This window comes from Anoplophora glabripennis, unplaced genomic scaffold (assembly GCF_000390285.2).
Source record: "Anoplophora glabripennis isolate ALB-LARVAE unplaced genomic scaffold, Agla_2.0 scaffold238, whole genome shotgun sequence".
NCBI classification, from domain to species: Eukaryota; Metazoa; Arthropoda; class Insecta; order Coleoptera; family Cerambycidae; genus Anoplophora; species Anoplophora glabripennis.
The window spans coordinates 227,980-248,809 of NW_019416345.1; the positions used below are offsets into that span (position 1 = coordinate 227,980).

At 30.4% G+C, this 20,830-nt stretch overlaps 1 protein-coding gene across 1 annotated transcript in view; it reads left to right on the forward strand.

Annotated features, from left to right (window-relative positions):
- LOC108908356 (alpha-mannosidase 2) overlaps window positions 1-20,830 on the forward strand; it is a 155,754-nt gene that overhangs the window by 97,765 nt on the left and 37,159 nt on the right. The window contains exon 4 of the mRNA XM_023454186.1: window positions 18,883-18,975. Coding sequence (XP_023309954.1) covers window positions 18,883-18,975 — 93 coding nt within the window. The remainder of the gene's footprint in view (window positions 1-18,882; window positions 18,976-20,830) is intronic.

The following is a 20,830-nucleotide window of genomic DNA, read 5'->3' on the forward strand; positions in this document are numbered from 1 at the left end:
ATATGTATATAATATTAATGTAAGTTCTTTAAAAACATTGTTAAATAGGTTGTTTTAGATATTATTTATATTGTGTTTGTTTCTTATTCTACTTATATACTCTGTAATAGGGCTCTGCTTGTTGAGTATTAATAAATAAATAAATAAATATTGTCCAACATCTGAAGCCTTTTTCTAAAAGTTAGATGCTCCAGTGGCGGAGATGCGGGGTATTGGTGGCATATTTTTCTAAATAAAATAGTACGCCACTGCTTTATGGTAACAATGATGATATTTTCGGATTCGTCCTTCAATTTTCAACAAATTACTACCCTCTTATGTTGCCTGAGAAACGCCTGATTTTCGAATAAAACTTAAAAAACGAAGCGTCCAAGATAAAAACTTTATAGGAAGGAGTCCCTTTAAAATTCACCAAAGAATACGAGGTTTCATTTTTGGTCACCATTTGTGAATTGCCCTGTATACTTGGGAAAACGGTCATATAGATGGGTGGAAATAATACAGTTAAAATTTTAAATATTTTATTAAATGACAAACGATGTGCAACAAATTTGAACTTAGATTCATTGCAAATAAGTCAATAATACAGGGTGATTCAGAACTTATCCAAAAAAAAAAATTCTGGATGTACAGGGGACCCTTACAAATACAATTTTATAAAGAAAAAATCAAAAAGGTCAGTACGAAATTGATTTAAAAATACACTTCTGCACGGCACTGGAAACTGGTCCACTGTAAAACCTGACCTCGCACAATGCGACCGGTATGGCGGCGTGATAAAACCGGACAAAAACTTTCGCAAGGAAAGAAATATGTAAATAGAATTTTATCGCACCTATTTTATATCGGCAAATTCAAATGCTTTTGCCTTTATTAATTACTAATAAAATTAATTTGTGTTTTTAAATAATAAAATCATTTGACATACCCGATGCTGCAACAGCAATTGTTCAAAATTTTATCCACTCACGTGTAAACATTTGGGTCCGTCTTACTCACTTTCTACGAACTAACACAATTGATGTCTTGCTTCACCATAACACAAATACTTCACCATAATACAAATGTTGTCTTGCTTCACCATAAATTAAAACGATATCCATCAACTCTGAGTTGCTATACACGCAAGCCATTTTTGACACTAACTACTAAAAAACTGATGTAAATATCACAGATAACAGGTAAAAACTACCGCAACGACGGATTTCAGTATTAGGAGTCACATGGCTCTTCACGCGTATTGCGAATGACGCTAGAGACTACAGTTGTCCAGCTATATAGTGGTTTAATGTGCTATAACTTCAATAATTTTTTTCTCAGAAACTATAAGGATTTTACAAAAATTTTTTTTACAATATTGACTCCATTTCTCATGCCGCATCTATTCCCATTTTTTTTGGATAAGTTGTGAATCACCCTGTATATTAAACATGTGACATCTCTAGCAATGGAAATAGATAAACATACAACTGTTACATATTGCAAAAAACGTCCTTCCCAGTTTCGAGAACAAAAAACAGATTGTTTTTCGAAATTAAGTCACGTGTTTTCTGTCTACTTCACTGTATAAGATTTTGGGCTAGGAAAACATAGTTTCACAAAGTAACATTTGCCTGATTTTTTGGGTTTATTTATTTATTTTTTTATTTCTTCACAGTTGACAAGAAAATCCAAATAAATAGCAAGGAAACTAAAACTATGCTACAAATAAATAACTTTAGACTTTAGACAATAAGGCACGGTGCAGCTCAATAGCATTTTGACAAGATAAAGATTCGTGTTCGTATGTGTGTGTATCTATAGTCTCAATCTCTTCCTTAAGACCCCTTTGCTGATGATTTTATCAGTAGCATGATGAATGGAACTCTCTCCATCTGTTGCATCATCATTATTACTCGACTTAAGGTGAACTCTAAAGGTGAACTCTAAAATTTTTAGTTAATTAACAATGGTGCTATTTGTTGAAAAATCATGAAAACATTTTTTCTCGAAGGAACTTTTTTTATTCAAATGTATAAAAATCGATAATTTTTTGAAATCTTTGTATTAATATTTAATATCATATTTTTTTATGTCTTAAGGTCGGTTTCGTGCATTGCTTTCGAAGCTAAAAGCCCTATTTTCAACATTAAATTAAAGTTATATGTATAATATAAAGGGATTCGGGAGTTGGCTGAAAAAATCTGAAATTTTTTTTTTACTACCTACTAGCAATACTGAATCGTTTCCACCCTAAACGGACCGTCCTTTACCCCTCCCTTAAATGCCGGGGAAACCATCGCTTATTAGAGGAATCTTTAAAGAGCTTAGAGATGCGAAAGACATTCAATTCCTATGAACCGTACATATGAAAAGTTTTTTGGGTCGCTGATCACGAATCTGGTCTCAAAATCGCGAAATTCAAAATGGCGGATCCAATATGGCGGACAAGCAAATTGAAATGTCTTCAAAATGCATGAATTTTTTTGTAATGGGGTTTTTTGGGTCTATGCTTACGAATCTGGACTCTAAATCACGAAATTCAAAATGGCGGATTCAATATGGCGGATATAAAAATTAAAATGTCTTAAAAAATGCATGAATTTTTGTGTGGTGGTGTTTTTTAGGTCCCTGATTACGAATTTGAAGGCAGAATTATGAAATTCGAAATGACGTATTCCATATGGCGGACAAAAAAATTAAAAAGATCTTCATATTTCTCAAATATTTGTTTATAGAAACATTCTTGGATCACTGATTACAATTATGAATTCAGAATCACGAAATTTAAAGTGGCTAATCAAATATGCATAAACATGTATGTATAATTATTAATTTTTTCTTTTTCGTTTTATTCAATGTAAATGTGTGTCATCTCATTTAAGGGGGTGGAGGGGGAAAGGAGTGTGTGGAAGTTGGTCCGATTAGGATGGAAACGATTCAGTATTGCTAGTAGGTACCAAAAAAAATTTTCAGATTTTTTCAGCCAAAAATAAATTAGGCCAAAAACCGGCCTTAGGGGCCCTCCTCCTTTCCTCTTGATTTAGGATCTTTTTCAAATAGACGATTATATTTTTCAAATTATTTGCGAAAAGCCGTACCCTTTTTTTAAATCTTTATTTGTTTATTACTTTTGCAATTGCGAATACAATTTTTATCCACATTTTTCTAGACCAATCCAATCATCCCTTAACTTGAATTATCAGTATTTTTCACGATTTTTAAGATGTTAAGTCGACTTTAAAAAGGGGTCTAACCAAGTTAGTATTTTAAGGAATTCACGAACCTAGAAGTACCTTTTAAAAGCATTTTAAGAAGAAATACGAACTGTTTCGGCGAATTAACATTTTCTAGGATCTTTTATTTAAATAATTATCCAAGGACCTTTATTTTTAACGGTCAAGATGTACCATTACTACCATTTAGTAGATGACGAATCAGTTATGTGTTTTATATAAAGTAGCCGTGAATAACAGATTTGCATTGAGAAATTTTTCTGGCTGAACGACGAGCTATTATTACATCTACAATTTACAGAGCAGCGAAAGCGTGTCTTACTCTTACTGGGAAAATGGAGGTAACGGGGCATAACATGAGGCCTTGTTTCGTGGAATAAACGGCACGCGTGTTTCGTTTCTGGTTCAATTCAGAAAGCCTTTCAGCACACATTGATAGTTACCTACAAATAAAATGGCAGAGGCATAATTTAATGAAATCTTTCAAGTTTAGTATCGGAGTAAATGATAGATTAATTTTATGGATTTAACATGACAGGAGATTAAGTCAATGACAAATATTATCCACACTTTTGGATTGATAACTAAAACAACACATGGTGAATTGTTTTCACTTTATTTACGATATTTGGATTTAGTAGACCGATCAAAATAACTCATTTAGAGGGAAAAAAAAAAGAAAATTGTTACCTGGACTTTTATAAGTGGAAATGGTAAACGGGCTTATGATAAACGAAAAAAAAATAAATGCGTGAGCAGGGGTGGCGGAGGGTTGATTTGAGGGGTTGAAAAGTTATGAAAAATGGCAACGATACCATTTTTTCTGGCGAAAGTTGACGTCAAACAAAAAAGTATCCAATACAAAAGTTGTAGACCATGCAAATATCTACAATTTTTGTAGAGGTCACTTTTAACATAACTTCAAAATTTCTGAGAAAAATGCGAAAAACAGGTTTTTTTTCTGGTCTTTCGTTTTTTATTTCTCATTTCCGCAAAAATAATTTAATTTTGACGAAACTTGGTGAAAGTATACCTTTCTCTATCTTAAATAATCTCAAATTTTTTTAGATAAAAAAATCAAGAAGTTTCTGAGATATTCATTTTTTTCTACCTGAAACACTTTTTTTTTCAAAGAAAAATTCTACTTACAAAAATCATCGTACAGAATTCTGCCGGTAATCATGTTTTTTGTATTGACATATACTTTTTGGTGAAATAAAAAAATTTGTAATCACAGCTGAAAAACATGCTCAAAAATGCAAAAAACTAAAAATGACTTGCAACAATGAATTTTTTTCAGTTATTGTTGATAATTTGTTTAAATTAAAAAACATTAAAAAACTGATTACACCATTTAATTCTACGGAAAAAAAAATAAAAAAAAGCTGTTTCATTGTTCGACCCAAAACTATTTTTATACAGTATTGCTATAAACATAAGTCGAATAGTGAATAAATAAAATAAATAATAATTTTTTTTTCCGTAGGATCGAATAGTGTACTTATTTTTTTTTAAATTTGATGAATTCATAGATATACACTGTGTCCAAGATAAGTATGGGATAGCATTAGGATCTAGGAAACGGTAAAAGATACGGGGTGGCTCAGATTAGAAAAAAGTTGTGTTTTCTATACCTAACAATATGCTGTTTAGAAAGTTTTAAAATTCCGGGTAGTTCCGGAGATATCCGGAAAAACCCGAAATTTTGATAAATTGTTTAATTTTTTCTGGCTTTATTTGAAAACGAATTTTAAAATAAATTACATATTTACAATGCCACTTTTTTCACTCTATACAATGGCGTCAACATTTTTGCAGTCCTATATTTCGTCTTCGAGGGGCCATCATCGGGTAAATTTTTTTAAATACGTCGCTGCTATATTCGATATATTCCTTCCACCGTTTGGTCAAGTAAATTCAATTTTCTGCATCACTTAATTTATGTCAAACAGAAAAATGGTAATTATATACCTCAGAAGTTTAATGCTTTAATTTATGGATTTTTTTTTTAAATAAAATCCTATGTTAAATTTCTCACTGACTGACGCAAAATTTAAACTCCTTTCAATTTTATTACAGGTTTATTTCTAATAGTTTACAAGATATTGCGGATTTTCATATATTTTTTTGTAGCTCTCGTGTAAAAAAATTATTTCACATAATAATGGAAGTTTCTATGCCAAAATGGACCGTAAAATTGATATTTGAACATATTTTAATCACTTAAGTTCGAAAAATATTTAGAAGAATGTGCGACTATAATATTTATTGTCAGAACTATGCACAAAAAAATTGAAAAACTCGTAACAAGATCTACAATAATAACACTGACCAATAAAATTTCAAACTAGAAACCTTTACTTTTTCTATTGGGGTTTTTGAGCGCTGAATCTGAATCCAACTACAAATTGTTCCATCACGTCGAGAAATCTAACTTAAAAGTGCCAAAATGATCACGGCTTTTCACTATATTTGTAGTTATGTTACATTTCGAGGTAATTTTTTGAAGAATCGTTCGAGTTTCTCTTGTCCTTTCCGAAAAATCTTTGTTAAAATTGATTAGTTTGGCGTATTCGTCGACATTTGGAAATTAGATAGCACTAGGTGAAGACACAAAGAAAAGAACCAAATTATAAACACCTAAATTCCCTATGGTTCTTTAGGATTTCTGGGTCACTGATTATAATTATTTCTAAACCTGAGAATCATTCGTTGAAGTCGAAGGCTTTCCTGGTCGAGGATCAGCTTCAATTAACTGAATACCGCTTTTAAATAGCGAAAGCCATTCGTAACTTTGCGTACGACCCAGAGCATCATCTCCGTAAGCTTGTTTCAAAAGTTAAAACGTTTTACGTTGCAACGCATTGCTGCCAATCGCATACCACTAAATATCTCCGAGCGCAATTCAAAAAGTTTGGTTATTTTCTGAACAGACCCTGTATGTCTTGAGAAGCATTTGTTTAAATTTTTATATTGTTGTTTTATAGCCTGTTTTATAGCCAATATTGTTAAAGTTAACAGCTCTAATTCTTAACAAACCCTTAATTGGCACGAGAAAATATTTCCTTGAAAATGAAAGCTATTACTATCACCCACAAGTTCAAACACACCCTAAGGTGCGATCTAGTTACCGTCTGTGCGTGATTTTGTTGCGATTTTGATTCCCAAACCCAAGGAAAGTGAGAACAGCAGAACAGAATACCACCAACCTAATTTTCTTACTGAAGCTGAACAAACTATAAACAAGTTAAACTTACCCTCAGAAGCTCATCTTACGAGTATTATCATATACAGTGTGCCCCAAATTGATGGAACAAAATTCATATTTTTTCCAGTTCAGTTCAGATTTTAAAAAATCGCCGAAACAGGTCAATTAGTAAATAGAAATTGTCACTTTTCTGTAATATTTTCTATTTTTTTGTGCCATGTTTGACAGACCTGTAACATTACCGACATTTTTTTTTATAGGACGCTCTATATTTTATAGTGTAAATTTGATAGCCCTTATAAAGACGAATTCAGCGAGATCATTTTGAGACACACTGTATCTCTACTGTATGCATGAATGTTACACATTTAAGTGGCAATGCACATACGTGACACTTCTGTTTAACAATAGATACAGTTTTTTTTTAAATTAGCCTTTGTTTTTAAAGTTCCATGCGTTCTACGTGAGGTTAAAATGCGACGTAATTATTTTTTAAGGTACAGGTAATTATTAAACAAGAAAGACCTCTGTAATATAGAACTAACAACTACTGATTTCTGGAACGTTACAGTGATTTAAGGTGTCACGTTTAAAAATTTATTGTAGAAACGTGGTGGTGAATTTCATGTCATACGTTATTTAAAAATAAATTTAATTGCTATTTTACTGAAAAAAAGATTATGTAAAATTAATCATATGTTTTCAACAGATTATTATAAAAAAATTGTTAAAATTTTTTCGTTAATTCTGTGAATGTTTCGGAAAAATGCTGTAAAAATAGTGATTATAATTTTACATTTATTTTACAAATATAAATATGATTACCTATACATATATTATAATCCCCGTTAAATTGAAAATTTGCTGGGGATATAGATATGCCGTTGGCTTAATACTATTGTCAACAATAATTAGTTAATAGTAAAAATGATGGTATTCAATGATGAAGACCTGAAGTGAGTATTTGTACACCATATGGAGAAATCTCTAAACTTTCCTTTATAGGATACAAAAACATTTGGTTATCGAAGCTGTATCATAATGTATCTAATTTCGTTGAAGTAAATATAATAATAAATTTAATTTTATAATAATCGTTAAGTATAAATAACTATGTACCAGTTTTCTTTCCGTTCTTATTTAAGGAATGTAACAAGCTTATCAAATAATAAATTATCACAAATTTAGAACAACAGCTGGTATAAGATTGATAGCAAATACTAGAAAAACAGTTTTGGATCAATGGACAATAAATACGACAGCAATGGTTATGATAATAGAAATTTAGTTAAACAATTCCCATTACCGATCATAAGACATCTATTTAGTTGCAAGATGTGTGTACAAAAAGTGTTTTTTATAAAGACTAAAGATTTTATACATTGAATAGCTAGAGATTACGTTAGAGTTTACTGTATCATCAGCAAATAACGTACTACAAAAAGTTATTAGATAGAAACATATTATTTACATATACAACGAAAAGCGAGGGCCCCAATACGGAGCCCTGTGGAAGATATTGATTCTATAGTTGTGTGTCGTTGTCCGAGCCTTAGTTATCATACTTGGCTATTTTCAAAGACAATGGAGAACGAGGAATAACAATCAACAAACACAGGTTAACATAGACATGTTCGTATATTTTTCTATTATAAAAACAATTGACATTTTATCCCAATGCCTTGAAATATACGTTAATGGTTAATCTAGGTGAGGATTGCATCCGTTTTCCTGATTTTTTATTTTAAATGCGATAATTAATTGTAGAAGTTGACCTTAAAATTCCATATAGACGTTCATATTCAATAATCCTTTTAAGTATCAAATCATGCTTTTGGCAATGTAGAAACCAACAATACCTAAGTTCAACATACTAATTCCAATAATGTGTCTTTGTCCTTTATAACTTGTTTAACAAGCGGTGTTTAGATTTTCCAGCTTTGAAAGGACATCGATTTTTCTGCATTTTGCACCGCTGATACGTTCATCATAATGAAAATTTGGAACACTATTGCAGGCTGTTGACTATGATTTAGTTAGAAATAATTGCGTTAAAGGACTGTTTTTATTGTTGCATCCGTTTATTGGTCATCGGAATGTGGTAAAATCAGAAAATGTTCTTAAATTTAGGGAAATTCAATTTTCTATAAAAAAGTATCCTCGTAATTTTCTGTTCCCGTTTAGTGTTTGAGTTATATTGAAAAAAAAACAAACAAATTTACTCGGTTCTCAAAAATGTAGTCATAAATTCAAAAGCATTTATTTTATTTTATTATTAACCAACAAACGAACAAAACAATCAAAACTCTTTAATCTTTAATGCAATTGTTCCTTTTTCCTATTTTTCTTTTTGTACATAATCGCCTTTAAAACTAAGAAAGTTTATTATTTATCACCAACCATCCTGCTAGTGAATCTTTATTTCCGATTGAAACATGTATTCATTAAATATTCTGTAAATTTTCCTTATTTTTTTACTTTATTTTATAGTATTGTATACAAATTCTAATTATTTTTTTAATCTTATGAAATAAAATGTTATTCCTTCTGTAATATTTACAAAACCTTTTCAGGCAATTTATTCTGAACATTGATCATTTCCTTTCTACTCATATTCAGACTCATCCTCTTCGCGTACTTTTACTACAACTGCAACCGTGTGTCGTTAGTATCGCAACAATTGCCGGTGTGCTGCAGCGAATCTCAACGATCGAATCGAGGAACTTCGTACTGCAGTTTGCACAGTCCACAAAGAAGTGCGAGGTATGGGTTAGAACGTAGACACCTGAACAGAGCTAGAAGAGAAATCAATGCCTCGAAAACAAACGCTTAAAAATAGAACGCAAACAGTAGACGCGGGGGAGGTGTGCTAGACGGGAGTGTTTTGGAGTAAATTAAATGAAAAATTCAAAGCAAATCAGGTAAAAAGCGTTTTAACAACGGGAAAACATGCAAATCCTTCAAATATGTAGAAAAAAGTTACTACTAATACTTCAGCGTTGGATATTTTGATGCCATATACAGTATCTTTTAATAATATCGCAAATATTTTAAATATAGGTGCCCTATAAAAGACGCGTTATTAGAAACTATAATTTCCTCAAGTTTGATGAATATTTTCAGCCACGAAAATTGAATAATTCCAAATATTTGGAATTTTCACCACCAAGAGCGGCGATGACAACATTTTTAACATTAAGGCGATGTTTCGCATTATTTTAGCTGTCTTTTCCAAATTTGGTTAGTGCAACTCTCTCGGTTACGAAAATACAATACCTATGTATGTTTTCAGCCAAGAAAATTTAATAATTCCAAATATTTCGAATTTTCACCACCAAGAACGGTGGTGACAACATTTTTAACTTAAGGCTATGTTTTTCATTGTATTAGAATTGAATAATTCCAAATATTTCGAATTTTCACAACCAAGAACGGCGGTGACAACATTTTTAACATTAAGGCGATGTTTTTCATTGTAGCTATGTCCTGTCCAAATTTATTATTAGTTTAATATGTAAGCTTACACATACTTTCATATTGTTTATCCGCGTATGAGTTACACGAGCAACCAAATTGATTCAGATTTACTGTGATAAGTAAACACTTCTCCTCTGTCAGATCGTCCTCACAGGAAACCAAATACACAATAAGAATCTTATGCCTCTTATGGAAACAATTTCAGCTGTATGCGTTCGCAATTTATCGTCTCCTTTTTTCTTGGTAGAGCATTAACAGTGAGTACACGAGATAGCTGACAGCTAATATTCCGAATTGAATCCGTTTCCGAGAAAATCCCTGGCAGGTTAAGACTCGCAGAAAATGTTGAATAAGCAAGTGCACGGGATACTGACAGATCCATTAAAAAGTACATCACAGAGTAACGGACAAATGCAGTTGAAGACGAGTGAAGCAAGTTATTTATCGAATCGGTCGGCAAGCGCGACGGTCAACTACACTGAGAAAACAGACAGAGTCCGTAACTATTATAATATCAATAATACAAAAAAGGGAGCGCTAAAATATTATTTGTTCTTATAAGAAGACAAAAACTGTTAGACTTTTTTTCCTGTCACAAAAAAAAAATCCTGAATTCCCGTTGAATATAAATGAAATATTAAAATATTATTTACATTTTTTCTTGAACTTGCAGCTCGAAATAAACCACTTATTTTCATTAATATCGTAAACAGAGCTTTTCCGGAAATATGGTAGTAGGAACTTTATTGTTAATTTGTGCCAAGCATTTTTACAGGAATTGTTTTGGCTTGACCACTAGATGTTTTCGTGAGAAATTATACCTATTTTAAATGATTAATAAATCTGCAAAATATCATGGGTATGGGAAACGTGAGCGAGTAGTGTAGTTCGCATTTATCTAAAAGTGATATCCAATCAGGATAAGGCACGCGAAAACTCTTTGACATTCTACATGCAATCCTTGTTAAATTTGTTGTTCGTCACTAAGAATATCTCTAGAAAGGCGTAGAAGAATTACCCTAATTTATTTAAGAAAAAATTCGCAATTCAGACTCTAAGCTCGAAATTCCGATTTTAAATTGGGAATCCTGACTATAACTGGGAATTCTTGGAATTTCGACGTTCAACTAGAAATTCTACTTTAAATTGAGAATTTATATTTTAAACTCGGATATCCGATTTTAAACTCGGAATTTCAATTCTAAACTCGGAATTCCGAATTAAAATTGGAAATTCGTACAATAAATTCTGATTTCCGACTTCAATATTGGAATTTCGACGTTCAACTAGAAATTCATACTTTAAACTCTGATTTCGAACTTTAAACTCGGCATTCCAAATTTGAATTCGAAGTTCCGCTAATTTTGATTTTAAACTCGGAATTCCGACTCTAAACTCGGAAATCCGACTTTAAAACTAGAAATTCATACTTTAAACTGGAAATTCATACTTTAAATTGAGAATTCATACTTTAAACTCTGATTTCGGACTTTATACTTGGCATTCCAAATTTGAATTCGAAGTTCCGCTAATTTTGATTTTAAACTCGGAATTCCGACTCTAAACTCGGGAAATCCGACTTTAAAACTAGAAATTCATACTTTAAACTGGAAATTCATATTTTAAATTGAGAATTCATACTTTAAACTTTGAATTCGAAGTTCCGCTAATTTTGATTTTAAACTCGGAGTTCCAACTCTAAACTCGGAAATTCGACTTTAAAACTAGAAATTCATACTTTAAACTGGAAATTCATACTTAAATTGAGAATTCATATTTTAAACCCGAATATCTGATTTTAAACTCGGAATTTCGATTCTAAACTCGGAATTCCGAATTAAAATTCTAAATTCGTACAATAAATTCTGATTTCCGACTTCAGTCTTGGAATTTCGACGTTCAATTAGAAATTCATACTTTAAATTGAAAATTCATTCGTTAAACTCGGATTTCCGACTTAAAACTCGGAATTCCGACTCTAAACTCACAAATCCGACTTTAAAACTAGAAATTCATACTTTAAACAAGAAATTCATACTTTAAACTATGATTTCCGACTTTAATCTTGGAATTCCGAGTTTAAACTGGAAATTCATATTTTAAACTGATAATTCATACTTTAAACTCAGAATTCGGATTTTATTTTGGGAATTCCAAATCTAAAACTTGGAATTTCGACATTCGACTAGAAATTCACACTTTAAATTAAAAATGCATACCTAAAAATTCAGATTTTCGACTTTAATTCTAAAGAAATTAAAATTTGATCCCGGAAATTTGACTGAAGTCGAAATATACAGGATTGCCATTTTCTATCTCCGTACGTGGCGTACTTTATTATTTTTAGAGATACATAAAGATTCGGTTAAATCAGCAAAATTGCACGTTTTGTGGTTACTTCTTTAGGTTTCTGAATTATCTTGGGGAAAAAAACTGTACCATTAATAACAATAACAAATCGTTAATACTAGGTGGATTATGAAAACGTCGATTAATTGATAATCTTACGTGATTTCCTAGATTTAACACAGTTTTATTTTTTTATTGATACTTTGTTGATACTTTATTGATAAGAAATTGTTGGTAAAAACTTAAAATATTCTTTAGAAAAATATTTTACGAAAATGGCCCGTTCAATTTTTTTAGAAAAAAGCCACTGAGCCATTGTGGATGAAGTAAAACCCATTCCCCCATGAGATTATTGAACCTAGAGATCGCCGCTTTTTTTAATGTCAAAATTAATCTGTAGTTATTTAAAGAAGTGTGCATATTTATCACCTTGTTACATTTTTCGCGCTTACATTCATAGGAAACTTTTGCGTAAAATATGTTTTCTGTTTTAACCTTAGTACCGTCTTTTAGTAACACACTGTATGTAAGTAGCGACATGTTTATTGAATTCTAATCCATGTTTGAAGTTATTTAAAATAAAGATGTTAGGAAAATATGTAAAATCTAATAGTCGCTGGGCGCGGGACCTGTCCGATCGGAGTGACTTTGGTATCAATAATGTTGAGGTTATTTTACTAAGTCGTCAGCGTTTGTATAAATACATAAATAAATTCATATGATGTGGTGTTTTATTTTATCCGTATGTTTCGCATAAAATTAGGTATTTCTAAAAGTAGAAAAGTGAACCATGTTTGAAAATAGAAAACAGCAATTCTCTATATTCCGATTTTATGTTAAAACTTCGAGTTCAAGTCAGATTTCCATGTTTAAAGTGATAATTTCGAGTTTAAATTCGAAATTTCTACCAATAAAAGCAAATTCGGACATCGAACAGCGCGATCTGAAAAATAAAAATGAAATTGTACAATACCCTCGCTATAATATTAAACATAGACGTAGAGATAACTGCGTGGTGGTTTATAGCGCCATATATCAACGTTTCGCTAAGTGAAATATGATAACTGCGTCCAATAATATAATTTACACGTAAATCATTTCGCCTAATTTATATTCATAGATACCTTAGAGTTTGTGCTTTACTCACATAGTTTCGCCATTAGGCGTACATTAACGTCCTTTTTGACAGCCGTTATGGCCGAGGCGATTAGTTGTTGGCGCAAAATAAAATGTAATGTTGCAAACGATGCCTACGGATAGGTGGTCTTCCTAGGCCATGAAAATAAGCTGGGATATGACAATTTCGCGACTTTTTGTTTCGGCAAGCTGAATTTATCACTATAGATGCTAAATATTGTGTACAATAACATATTAGTTTCCACGGTCATAAAAACTTTTTTCCGTTCATTTCCACGAGAAAACAGCAAAGCACTTTTTTTTCGTCTCAAAAGACCTACAACGTTGTCTGTAACTCCGTTGTTTTTCAGCGAATCTTGACGATTTTTTTTTAACTTAAAACGCTTTTCATAAGCTTTCCGAATATGTAATAATATATAACTATATCACGCTCGTGCGTTGTATATTTGATTTTGCAACTAAGGCTAAAAATAAAAAAAATCCAGGTTGCAACTTTGAAATTAAAAAAAATGATAGATTTCAATGTATTATTATGAAATCTACTATGAAAAAAATCACTGAGGTTGTGGAAGATCCTCGGAATCGTCCAGACTAATAATTAGTTAATTTGTTTATAAGGACATAACTTGCAAACTATTCAACATACCGATTCCAGATTTCGTGTGAGTTATTAGACAGTGATAAGGAATGAGAGGATGGGATGCCAAAACGTTCTGGTAATAATAACGCAGTCTATAAATGTTTAAATCAAGTCATAAATAAACTTCTGTTTATAACTTTTGATCTAATCAATATTTTTAAATAAAAAAGTATTTTACTGTTTTCTCGTGGAAATGAACGGGAAAAGTTATAAGCGAAAAACGTGAATTTACGTAAAAATTATACAATTAACCACCCTGTAAACAATCTTCCCCCCATTTTTATGACTGTGGAAACTAATATGTTATTGTACATAATATTTAGCATCTATAGTGATATATTCAGCTTGCCGAAACAAAAAGTCGCGTCCAACTCTATATTTCCTGGACTATTCAAGTAAAACCTGGCGCGAGCAAACACAATACATGTCCGGTTGATAAAGAAATTAATACAGAGCTACAAAAAAGTTACTTTTGGCAACAGTCGGTTTAGTGTAAAAGCGACGATGTTGGGGCAAGCTATTGAATGGGTTTGTAGTTTTTCTAATCCAAGCAAATAAAAAACGAAAGAATATTTTTACCTAAAAATGGGAAATAGTTTTTCTTAAAAATAATTGGAGAGAGACATAGGAAATATAAGAGTGGCTCAAATTGGGTAAAAATTGATAGAAAAAAAAAATAACGTACTCGTAGGTGTCTGGAACTCTTTTTGGCTATCCAAACAAATATGTAAATCCAACATTATTGGTTTTCAATTAATAGGGTGACCTAGAACTGATGATTGGTTGCCATTACAGGAAAACGGAAAGAGTAAACAGGAAACCGCAAGCGGTGATATTTATAACATTATGATACAAGTATTGACTTTACTTGATTTGACTTGATAAATTTATCAATCTAATGGTTGTGATTTCATCGAAATTATTTTTCCCAATTTCATAAACAACTTTTCTCAACAACTTTTAATACATTTTTGGAGAAGTTCATAAGATTCGAATTAGCGGTAAAAGGTTTATAGAGACAATTGATTTATGTCAATAATGGATATGAACTAGTGTCTTTCTCTACACATATCATTTTATATCTTTTGAACGGAAAAATTGAGAAAAAAAGAAATTTTTAAATCAACTACTTCCGTTTTTTTTTCTCAGTTTCAGGTCACCCTGTACAGAGAATTTTTCAGTTTGTCCAAAGAAGTATAAAAAAAAAACGTGTAAACCTTTCATCTATGATTTTTTCCGTAAAATACAGTAGGTAACAATTTAATAGTCTCGGAGCAATGTTCTTCAACTATGTTATTTCTATGAAGCCCCTGTGTATTTTTATGGCACTGATTTTCTCTTTTATTACTTGAATGAATTATTACATACTCGAAACTCTCTGAATATCTAAATTTATAATAGTTTATTGTTTCTATTAACATTTTCAAATTATGATTAAGATATTTAAATATTTTCTTTTTTAGATCACGTTACATTCGTGCACGTACCGATATTTTTAAACATTGTTAATGTTATTTGAAAATATATCGCTGAAAATTTATACATTTTCATTCATAATTCTCATATTAATATTACTAAATTTAATTATTTTTAAAATTACTTCAAGTAATTAGGGTGTTGATACCTCGACGCATTATTATCCTATAACACCCGTGACGCCTTCAACGTTTGACGTTCTATTAGTTTGTTATTTAATCCGATTTCTTTTACGTATAGCAATATTTAAACTATATAATCTTAATAAATTTACTTGTAATTTCAGTTCAAACTGTTAAATTTAAAACAATTATGGTTTTCACAGGAAGTAATTTTTTAGAGACTTATTATATTGTTGGATAGTAATAAATATGGAAAATCTATAACAAACAATATACATGATGTTCCATTAAAACTAACAAATAACAGTGTGACGTTACTCCAAAATTATGAAATTAAGAGAAAAATGTATTCTACGGAAAAAATGTCCAGGAAAAATTTAAAGCTTTTTTTTACGTCTCTTGTAACAACGTAGGTATAAATGCCAATAATACTCGACCTATAGTAGTTAAATTTATTTTTAAATATTTACCTACGGTATAAAATTTGCCATCACGTTTCTGCAGTAAGTTTTTAAAAATGACACAAATCTCTGCATTGTTACAGGACTGAGTTGTTAGTTCCATGTTATGGTCGTTATTCTTATTTAATAATTACCTGCAGCTTAAAAAAATAATTAAGACTCATTTAAAAACACCGCGTAAATCACAGTAAGCGTTATGGAAGAATGACTCTTAAAGAAAACAAAGACAAATTATTAAAGAGCTGCAAATGTAACGTCTGCATTTGTTTTTGTTGTTATTAAATAACACATACATATTTCCTATAGGATTGTAAAGGTTGTTCTTTTCTAGCGGAGTCACCCCGTATATACAGTATATATCTATGATAATAATAATCGTTTCTGAAGGTAGGGCTGACTTATTTATAGTTTGCAGAGCTTCCGTATGAAAATTGTCTTGAAGGTATTCCGTTCTGTTGTTCAAGTCAAAATCACACACAGATGGTAACTGGCTATATCTGTCAAAAAATGTACATGGTGATGTATTAGAAATAACAAATCTCAGTGACCTTCCCCGAAAATATTAAATTAAGAAAAGAAATGTATTCTGTGAAAAAAAAAACACGCAGAAAAGATTGAAACATAATTTTGACATCTGTTGTAAAAACGAAATGATAGAAAGATAAGCCTCTACGTATCGAAGGTCAATCCAGTTAGCCAAAATTTTTTTATACCACAAAACTAAACCCAAAGACAGAACACAATTTATTAGTTTTTCCTCTCTGTATATCACTATTTAGCCTGTATCCTGTAATAGGCGAGCGGTTCACTCCTAAAAAGATGCTTCTAAATGAAGGTAACCGACTAAATTTTTAAAACAAAAACCTACAGCGTGAAACTTTTTTGTTTTATAGTGTATTTTTCTGATAATTTACATATTTTTTTATATTTTACGGCGTGGTCAGTCAGTTATAAACAAAAATGTTGTAAAAAAAATAATTGCCGAATGGCTTTGAAAACAGCTTTATAAAATAAAATGGACCAAAATAAACACTTTTTGTTCTTTGATAAAAATTCGAAAAATGCTTCGTTTCCCAGATATTTACAATTTAATGTGAAAAAAATGACGAAATCGACAACTTTCGGAATTTTTTTCTTAAAAACTACTGAATAGAGTTTAATTCTAAAAAAGCATAATAATCAGCAGATCTTCTACTTTAAGATAATTTTTTTGGTGTAGGTCAATTATTTTATAGAAGGTCTAAAGCGAGTAAAAAACAGTCTTTAAAGAAAATCATGATAAACAAATATTTTTGTTCATGTAGTGGAAAATGCTGTGCAGTGCGTGCTCAGATGAATGTCAGGATGTTCCATCCGAAATTGATGATGAAACGCTTATTTCAACTCAAGAACTTGTCGAAAATAACGAAAAACTTATTATTTAAAAATTAAATAAAAAATAAATTAATATACTCTTATTGCTCTTAATATTTTTGTAAAACAAAAATAAAATAATTATCCTGTACAATAAATTATCCAATAACTTTTTTATTTTTTATTTTTTGAGACCGCTAGGTCAATTATTATTATTAGGTTAATTTTACGATTTAAAAAGCTTATTTAGTTTAGTTTTGGTATAACTTTCAAAGTCAATTTTAGCCATTTATAAAACCAAAAATCGAATATTTAAATTTTACTAATTACGTGCAAAAATCTTACTCCGGCTACAAAACCAAACAAAATGATCTTTTGAACATTTGTACTGTTAATATATATATCGATTAAAAAAATCATAATAACGTTTATTGTAAATATAATATAATCCAAGATATTGTAAAAAGAAAATTTCAATTTGAAGTGTTATCATAATTTTCTTTAAAAGACTTTTTTTACTCGCTTTAGACCTTCAATAAAATGATTAACCCATACCAAAAAAATATATCTCTGTTTATTTTGGTCCATTTCACAATAAGAAACTGTCAAAGCCATTCGGCCAGTAATTTTTTTACAACTTTTTTGTTTATAACAATTGACTGACCACGCCGAAAAATATAAAAAAATATGTAAATTATCAGAAAAATACACTTAATAAAACACAAAAAAGTTTCATGCTGTAGGTTTTTGTTTTAAAAATTAAGTCGGTTCATGCCTTTTTTTAGGGGTGAACCGCTCCGCTCGCCTATAATACCAATCAAGATGGACTATCCTAGACTTGAACAGAATCTTACGTCAGAATTATTAAAGGTTTGAAAGATTTCTGCATTTATATATTTGGATAAATCATTTTCAAACTTTTTACCTCTTGAGATTTTTCGTTTAAAGATCCAGCAACGAGAATAATTCCCAAAATAATAAAAAACTTATTCAGTCGAGTTTTCATGTTTCGTTACTGACTTTTTATAATTTGCAAAAACTGTGGAAGAAAAAAACATCTTACAAATTCTCTCAAAGCAACTGATTATCTTAGTTTCCAAAATATTATCTAACCAATAGCTTACCAAGTAATGTTTGTAATATATTTAAATTGTCCTAATATTTACGCCGAAAAATAATATTAGAAGTATCTCCAACTGAAACCTAACTGTTTAATCGATAACAGGGTCATTCACAGAATAAACGTCATTATCTTATCATGTACCTGTATTATTAAAAAAAAAGGTACATTAGCATATTAATGTTACTTTACGTTTAATTAATTTTCTATGGTTACTTTGTTTTTAAAACAGAAAATAAGGTTGCATCTGTCATTTGTCCCCGAAATGGAAATTATAACGTAAAAGTTAATAATGAATAAACAATAATTTTTAATTTGTTACAGCCTACGTGGATGAAGAGTAAGGAGTATTGGGACAAAACGTTTGAGGACCGCTACGAACGTCAAAAAATGGACGCAGAAAGACCCCCTCTAAAGGTGAGTTTATTCAATGTTTTCAGACTGTTATATACGGGGTGATTCAGTCGTAATGTCATTAATTTTAAGGGAAGATAAGGAAAAATGAGTGGAATACGAATACGCTATTAAAAAAAAATTAAAATGCATAATTATGCTGAAAAAAAATATTTTCAAATCATTATTTAAACCAACCCCCTTTTCGGACCGCTCCTGACCTATAGAGGTTTATCGAGAGTGAATCTTGGCCTACCGTATTATTCGTTCACTAACCTAGCTTTTATTGTGTTTTTAATAGTGAACGATAAAAACACACTTATCTCTTACCTAGACACATGAATAAATAAGATATTTTTTACATTTTAAATATTAACAAGTATTATTTATTTGTTAATTATTGCCCTTCTAGATTTGTTTAAATCTATAAGGATAATAATTATTTTCGAATGTAAGGTTATTGCAATTTAGTCACTATATTTACGTGGTTAAAATTAATGACATTATGACTGAATCACCCTGTATATGCAGTGGTTGCGTGGCATTGTAAATGAAAGTAAAATGAGCGTAATAATTATACAGACTATGTAAATACTATTATATTTTAAAAAACCGGAACAATAGGCAATAATTTACACAAAAATACCTATTAAAATGTAGAAGGTTAGACAAAAATAAATCAATGCCATGCTGTTGACGATCCTGTCTTCCTTCCTCAACGATCACAAGGAACAATTGATACCATTCTACCTTAATTTTAATTATTTTGCCCTTTGGTATTTAAAAATATAAACATTACAAATATTTACTGCGCACCCGCACCAATGTCTTACGGGTTTGCCAAGTCATGTGTAAAAAAAATTATTTAGAATAAATAAGTATCCATTGTGGTGAATTCTAATTGAAAAAATAATAACTGATTTCAAGAGCAAATTAAAATTAAATTATACAGTAATCTGTAAACCCGAATGAACCATTACTTTCGGTAATTTTTCAGTTGTAAAGTTTAAGTAAAAGACCAAAGAAATATTAAAAAATGTATTGTAAAGTAATTTAAAAAAATAATTTCAGCAAGTTAAGTATCGTAAAGTTTAAAAAGTAACATTACTTAAAAAACAAATCTATCTGTTGCTGCTGTTGTTGATGTTGTTGTTGTTGTTGTTGTTGTTGTTGTTGTTGTTGTTGTTGTTGTTGTTGCTGTTTTAAATTATCCAAAAAAATAAATTTAATAAATAAACCAATTATTGAAACCTGACTTACTTAAACAGTTAGTTACTATAAAATAAATTTGGTAATGATAAGATTGTCAAAATCTTCCCATCTTCATGTACATAAATAATAACACTTCACTGGTAGGTATTCTCAGTAAAGATATGATATAACCTCTAAACTGCAGCACATTAGAACACTCAACATATTAAATTTGAAGTGAGAGATAATGAATTTTAAATAAAATCAAACAGCCGACTCGAAAATCTTATAATAATAATAATAACAAGTCTATAAGTAAATAACACGGTAAATAACGGTAGTATTGCAGAAAATCAGCATAGTCAAGGAGAGGAGGAAGCAATTAATATTCCTTGTAATATTCTTATGGATATTTAAAAAAAATGACGTATCATTTGGAAAAATGCTAATTTATGTAAAATTAGAGCTGCAGTTTCCTGTATAAATCCGGCAGCACTGCATGTATCCCACATAAAATAGACAACTTACGTTACGCGTAAATGTAATTGTTTAACTATTAATCATATATTCTATACAAGTTGTTTGCAACTAACCCAAAAATACAGGGCGATTCAGTCATAATGTCATTAATTTTACCCACATATTCGGAAGGCCTAATAAAGACAAACAATTTTTTTCTCCTCGACTT